This window comes from Micropterus dolomieu, linkage group LG03 (genome assembly GCF_021292245.1).
Source record: "Micropterus dolomieu isolate WLL.071019.BEF.003 ecotype Adirondacks linkage group LG03, ASM2129224v1, whole genome shotgun sequence".
Classification (NCBI taxonomy): Eukaryota; Metazoa; Chordata; class Actinopteri; order Centrarchiformes; family Centrarchidae; genus Micropterus; species Micropterus dolomieu.
In genome coordinates this window covers 8,234,590-8,242,133 of record NC_060152.1, presented here as the reverse complement: position 1 = coordinate 8,242,133, position 7,544 = coordinate 8,234,590, and the positions used below count along the sequence as shown (strand labels likewise).

Below are 7,544 nucleotides of genomic sequence, written 5' to 3'. Positions count from 1 at the left end.
AAGCCTGGAAGCTGAGTTCTGGACAGTCTGGAGTCGATCAATAGATTTTTGGGTTAAACAGGTGAAAAGGCTGTTGCAATAATCCAGGCGTGATGAGATGAAGGCGTGTAAAATGGTCTCGGTGTCCTTAAAAGTTAACATAGATCGAATTTTAGCTATATTTCTAAGTTGATAAAAACATGATTGAACAAGCTTTGTGGTGTGCTGCTCGAAATTTAAATTACTATCAAACCAAACACCTAGGTTCTTTGCCACTGGCTTAATGTGATTTACTAGGGAACCAGCAGATGGCAGTATTTGATTTGCCATCTGCTGGGACCCGATGACCAGGATTTCTGTTTTGTCGGAGTTCAGCTGGAGGAAATTATTTGAACTCAGCATTCCAGGGTCTGTGGATCTGACGGGCAAGTATATTTGTGTGTCATCAGCATAAATATGAAAAGAAATGCCATGATTATGGATAATATGTCCAAGGGGAAGCAGATACAAGGAAAACAAAATGGGTCCTAAGACCGACCCCTGAGGCACACCATATTTAACTGGACAGAATGAAGAGACATAGTTGTTTACAGACACGCAAAACTTCCTATTTCACAGGTAGGATGAAAACCATTCTAGAGCAGTACCAGAGATCCCCACCCAGTACCTCAGTCTGTCTAACATGATGTTGTGATCAATGGTGTCAAAAGCAGCGCTAAGGTCCAGGAGTACCAGGACTGAGCACATACCTTCATCAGCAGACATTAAAAGGTCATTGGTGACTTTAAGCAGGGCAGTCTCAGTGCTGTGGTACTTCCTAAAACCAGACTGAAACTTTTCAAATAATTTGTTATTTTCCAGCACAGTGAGCAGCTGTTTGGACACAATTCTTTCTAGAATCTTTGCAATAAAAGGCAGTTTTGAAATTGGTCTATAATTTTGATGAAGGGAGGGATCTAAACCAGGTTTCTTTAAAAGTGGTTTCACGTAAGCCGCTTTAAAATACTCAGGGACACAACCAGTAGATAGGGAGCTGTTAAAAACAGAGATCAAATGGGGCCCAACAGAATCCATTACTTTCAGTAAAAACTTTGTAGATATTACATCAAGTGGGCTGGAGGACACTCTCATTTGTGGTACTGTTTTTAAAAGCTCAGACAAGTCGATGGGATAAAACTGGTTAAAACTCTCTTGTTGCTGGTGAGGAACCTCTGAGTAAGAGGCCATGGGGGTAATAGAGGCTCTGATTGACACCCCCTTATTGGTAAAATAAGATAAAAACAATTCACAGTCATGATTACTTCCAGCTGAGGCACAAGGAGGGGTTGGGTTTACCAGCTGATCCACAGTCTTAAACAGAAACCTGGGATTGTGTTTATGTGTAATAATGAGTTCAGAAAAATAGCGTGTTCTCGCATCCTTAACCATGTTATTGTAGTTAATTAATAAATCCTTCAGACTGAGGTAATGGACTTGGAGACTAGATTTTTTCCATCTGCACTTTGCTTTTCTGCATTCCCTTTTTAGGCTGCGAATGCTGTCATTTATCCAGGGTTGCTTACTAGCTTTAGACGTAGGCCTAACCTTTAGAGATGCAGTAATATTTAGTGACGACAAGCAGATATGATTGAAGTGATCGACCAGATTGCTGGTGTTGGAATCAGACAGGTGCTGGCTTTGGCTCTGAAAGAATGTGCAAAACTTTGAAACACTTGGTTGGAGCTTGGTGAGGCGGCATGAGTAACAGGGGAATCGCAGCTAAAAACAATACATCTGTGGTCAGATATGGTCATGTCCACTAATTCCACCGAGGAAATGCTGACACCCAGGGTAAAATCCAAGTCCAGTGTATGACCACGGTTATGGATTTGCCCTTTGACATGTTGTTTGAAGTTAAAAGAAGTGGCCATATTTAAAAAGTTGCATTAACATCGGTGGGGTCATCAACATGAATATTAAAATCGCCACAAAGAACAAAGAACTGTCATAATTTAAAACCAGAGTAGATAAAAATTCAGGAAGTTCTGATAAAAATCCTCCAGGCGGTTTTGGGGGGCGATAAATTGTAACAAATATGATAGGTTGCAGCCCTCCAACTTTAAGAGTGAGAACTTCAAAGGAGTTAAATTCATCACAGCGTACTTGATGACATTTTAAATATTTCCTATACACGCTCACTAGCGCACCACCACGACCACTGACCCTCGGTTGACTAAAACAATCATATTGAGGCGGACACAGTTCAGCTAGCTGGCTATAGTCATTCATTTGCAACCAGGATTCAGTTAAAAACATAAAATCTAGATTTGCAGACAAGATAAAATCATTTAAGATAAAAGTCTTACTTGACAGTAATCTCACATTGAAGAGAGCCATTTTAAATGAGTTTATTCTGGGTGCTGGAGTTGGTGCAGTTGTCCTAATCCTTAAGAGATTACTATTATTTCTGTGTGGGTTGTGCACATTTCGGTTTACTGGTCTATGCGTGATGATAACAGGAATAGAAGTCTTTGGAACAGCGCTGGGAGCAGACGGCTTTACATGCCAGCAGGTGGAGACAGTTGTTTGTGGCAGAGAGGCAGATATTATGTTCAGTGACCGGTGGTGTGTCCAGGTGTGCTGCATGAATGATTAGTCATTAAAAGTAATGAGTTACCCAGCCCCATCCTTTTCTAAAAAGTGATGGACAACCTTTTCATCAGCCAAACTGAAAACATTGCAGCCTCTCAAACCAGATGATGCTAAACAGTAAAGGGGAAAAAACAAAGAAAGTCTCTCCTAACTTTTTAACTAATGTTTGAGCAGTGTTCAATAAATTAAATTAATTTTTCACAACACTGGTCGTGAGTGAACATGGTAAACATTAGCCCTGTGTGCTCCAAATCCATGCTACATACTAATTCTATAAGTAAAGCATTCAATCAGTACATAATAAATACTAATTGTCAGACTGTTTAAGTAGTATCCAAAAGAATCAACATACTTTATTGTTTTATAGCACTAGGAAAATATAGAATACATGCCACATCACATTACATCCATTAAACTTCTTCTCCTTGTCTTCCTTAAGATTTAATTCTTGGTTGTTGTTGTTGTTTTTTGTTTTTTTGTTTTTTTTAAGCATTTAGCTTAAAGCAACGGTGTGCCTATGTATGGCTGTAGACTCTTAGATTTGTTATCCCGAAAAACTAAATACTGCTAAAACCTTTGACTGCATGATCAGTCCAAAGAAATCAGCACATTGTTTTTATGCACTTTTTGGTATTCCCAATTAATTAGAACTCACCTGCTGTTTGACTTCACAGAACTGAGCAATGGTTTCATCTGCACTTAATTGTACTCCAGTTGTTTTGTATTCAGTTCTGCTGAAATTTACACTACACACAAATTTCCTTTCTTTTTTGTCACTTGAAATTTTTGCACTGTTCAGTGCTTCACACTAATTAGACTAATGAATGTCAATCACTCATCAAAGGAGATCCCCAAGGAAGAGCAGTGTTCCATATTTTGAGCCTTTTATTTATCAGTGTGACGAAACACTGCCAGACATTCTCAACCAGGAGATAAAGATGATAAGGTTTAAATTAAAAACCAACAGGAGAGCAATTAACAACAATTGATGACATTTGTAAGAGCTAACAGCAAGACCACCGCCACATTTAACGCCTATTTACCTACAAATACACCAATTATACCTTTAAGTATATAAATAATAATAGATAATTGCCATTGTTTTTCTAAATGTGTTTGTTTTTTGTTTTTATATGTGTATCTGTCGCTGTTTCAGCTACATCCAGAACTCTCAGCCGTACCTGAACAACATGACAGCGGTGGGCTGCATGATGGCTCTGGCTGCAGTGTTCCCGCTGGGGATTGATGGTCACCACGTCCACAGATCCCAGTTCCCTGTCGTCTGCCAGGTAACAGGAGAAAGAGACACACACAGGGAGAGAGACAGAGAAGAGCCAGAGGGCAGGATGAGGAGTAGGGTTGGGTACTGTCTGCAAATATTTGGTTTCAGTGATTTGATGTGAGTATTATTATTATATTATTTGCCATATGTGTTGAAATGAATCTTATTAAAGCTGGGGTGGGCAGAAGCATTTTTTGTTATTTGTTGAATTTTCTTTACATCCCGAAAGCAATCAATAAATGAAATGGCCTGGCACCGAAAATGAAAAAATCTAGTATGTATAGCTTTTGCAGGACTATAATAAGCATTGCCAATCATTTCATTCGGATGAAATTATTGCCTAGCCCGCTATCTACCTGCACGCACTCTTCCTGTGCACTCTTTCCCCATGAAAATGTGATTTGAGGGAGGCGTGTAGTTAGGGGGTGAGATTTTTCCAGTTGGACACTTTCAAAATCTAGTTGTTTCTTGCTAGTTTCCCATCATTATTCATAATTTCTCAACATTAGCTACCTCAGTTTTATGTATAGAATAAATTAAATTCAATTTTTTTTTTAAGTGTATTCATTGTTCTTTTTCTTTACCTTAAAAGTTGTAGTTAGAAAGAAAATAATAATTTCAGACCTTGGTTTGATGAAAACTATTACACTGAAAGCCAGTTACAAACATTTAACCCAGTCATCACCTCTTGCCTTTGTATTTATTGTTAATAGTATTTTATTATTAAAAGGCTACACAGTCTGTTGCGGTGTAGCTTATAAGCCATAGTGCGTTGGAGTGAGGGTGACAAAAGCATCTAAGCGGACCACAGTGACATTTGTAAGAAAGCTGTTTAATGTGTTGTAGCTGAGCAGCTAACTAGCCTGAAAACTAAGCTAATGTGGGTTGTTGTCTTTGGCTCTTTTGTTGTGTAGCAGGCTGCTGTCTGGCTGTTAGTCAGTGTGACCACCTGCTCTGCTCATGATATACTACTGACGTTACTGCTTTATGCAAATATGGCTTAAAATGAAGTGGTGTGATTGGCTGTATGGATGGAAAACTTGGGGGTGCCATCATAAAACCAAAAAATATAAAATATATCTTTCTATCTTTCGGTCTGTTGCAGTTTAATTTTAGTTGGACATTATTCCTCTTCTTTTTGTTGTAATTATCTTAAAGGTTGGGCATATTATCTTATTCCACAGTGTCACATTCTGTACATAATGCGTTTCATCTTGTTCTAGTTTTTAATTTAATCTATGTGATGTGTACGGAGTGAAATACATATAAACCCATGTTATTTATGGCTGTAATTATTCTTGATATCTTGTGCATCATATTATACACATTTCCCAAAAATTCCTCCCAATATATTTGCTGTCTTTGGAAAATTCTGGATCTGTGGGTTTTAAACAATGTTTAGCTGCACAGCATGAATATGTTATTACTGATCCACCTACAGGTCAATTACAGGTTCAAGTTTACTATATATGTTGTTCTCATTAACTCATTGTATTTGATTTACAGTGTTGCAGTTAGTTCTTTGCCACAAATATTGCAGTTTGCAGTTACTGTAGTCAGTTTTACTAAAGCCCTACCCTACTGAGAAATTATGTACCTACTTTAGGCAAAACTACATTCAGGTGTTGTGAAGCTCTGACAGTTTTGATGTTTCTGCCTGTGGCAAGCAGACACCTGCAAACCAATCAGCCATTTCAGGATTTTTATCACGTACACTTAGTGGATGAAAGACGAAGAACATAAACATGAAAAAAAATCTGACATTCTTCAATAGCTATTTTAAAGTATTTTGGTATTCTGTTGTACAGACATGATTTGCTGGGTGCTAGAATAGCACAGATGATGGGATCCCAGCACTAATGAGTGGGAGTACTTTTCTGTCACCCATATTGAGGTTTTTTGGTGTGGAGGCAAGAGGGAGATTTCCATTTCTGTCGCTTCTTTGCTGTTTGTCCCTGTCCAGTTATTCTCTGCCATCTATATATCTACACTGAAAAAAAATATAAATGCACAACATTTTTGTTTTTGCCCCCATTCATCATGAGCTAAACTCAAATATCAAAGACTTTCTGTATGTACACAAAAGGCCTATTTCTCTAAAGTAATTTTCACAAATCTGTCAAAATCTGTGTTAGTGAGCACTTCCTCTTTGTTGAGATAATCCATCCACCTCAAAGGTGTTTCATATCAAGATGCTGATCAGACAGCATGGGTATTGCACAGGTGTGCCTTAGGCTGGCCACAATAAAAGGCCTCTCGAAAATGTGCAGTTCCATCACACAGCACAATGCCACATAGGTTGCAAGTTTTGAGGGAGCGTGCAATTGGCATGCTGACTGCAGGAATGTCCACCAGAGCTGTTGGCCATGAATTGAAGGTTCATTTCTCTACTATAAGCCGTCTCCAAAGGCGTTTCAGAGATTTGGCAGTACATCCAACCGGCCTCACAACCACACCAGCCCAGGACCTCCACATCCAGCATCTTCACCTCCAAGATCCAGCCAGCCACCCGGACAGCTGCTGCAACAATCACTTTGCATAACCAAAGAATTTCTGCACAAACTGTCGGGAACCATCTCAGGGTAGCTCGTGTGCATGCTCGTCGTCCTCATCGGGGTCTCGACCTGACTGCAACTTTGCACAGCCGTTGAAGAGGAGTGGACCAACATTCCTCAGGCCACAATCAACAACCTATACAACTCAATGCGAAGGAGATGTGTTGCACTACGTGAGGCAAATGGTGGTCACATTAGATACTGACTGGTTTCTTGACTTCCCCCGGACCCACCCAATACAGTGAAATTGCACATTTTAGAGGGGCCTTTTATTGTGGCCAGCCTAAGACACACCTGTGCAATACCCATGCTGTCTGCTCAGCATCTTGATATGCCACACCTGTGAGGTGGATGGATTATCTTGGCAAAGGAGAAGTGCTCACTAACACAGATTGTGACAGATTTGTGGACAGTATTTGAGAGAAATAGGCCTTTTGTGTGCACAGAGAAAGCCTGAGAAAGATCTTTGAGTTCAGCTCATGATGAATGGAGGCAAAAACAAAAGTGTTGCCTTCATAATTTTGTTCAGTCTATCTATCTGTCTGTCTGTCTGTCTGTCTGTCTGTCTGTCTGTCTGTCTGTCTGTCTGTCTGTCTATCTATCTATCTATCTATCTATCTATCTATCTATCTATCTATCTATCTATCTATCTATCTATCTATCTGTCTGTCTGTCTGTCTGTCTGTCTGTCTGTCTGTCTATCTGTCTGTCTTTCTATTCGTCTGTCTGTCTTTCTATCTTTCTAGCTGTCTGTCGGTAATTATCTGGGTGAATGGAAGAAATTAGCATATTGTTTTTTTTCTGAATTTGTTGTAGTTTAATAATGGCAAGAGCTTAATTTGCTCTTGGGAAAACTTTTTTTCAAAGTCTATTTCTGTCCCCCTCACTTTTACAGTTTCAAATTGATTTTCTTACTGAAATCTCCTTAAACTCTTAGTGTCTAGCCACCACAGACCAGATGAGAAAAGAGAGGAGTTGATAAAAATGTTGGCATTTTCATCTCAGTCACCTTCAGTTATTACTGTGCACTCAGATCAATAAGTTTAAGGAGCTGCAACGAGTGGTGCAGCGAATGATTTGTGGACTGTTTTTTGCAT

General features: G+C 39.3%; 1 protein-coding gene across 1 annotated transcript in view; it reads left to right on the top strand.

The window, feature by feature from the left end:
* Window positions 1-7,544, top strand: part of gabbr1a (gamma-aminobutyric acid (GABA) B receptor, 1a) — a 107,123-nt gene that overhangs the window by 84,656 nt on the left and 14,923 nt on the right. Inside the window, exon 16 of the mRNA XM_046044020.1 lies at window positions 3,767-3,899. Coding sequence (XP_045899976.1) covers window positions 3,767-3,899 — 133 coding nt within the window. The remainder of the gene's footprint in view (window positions 1-3,766; window positions 3,900-7,544) is intronic.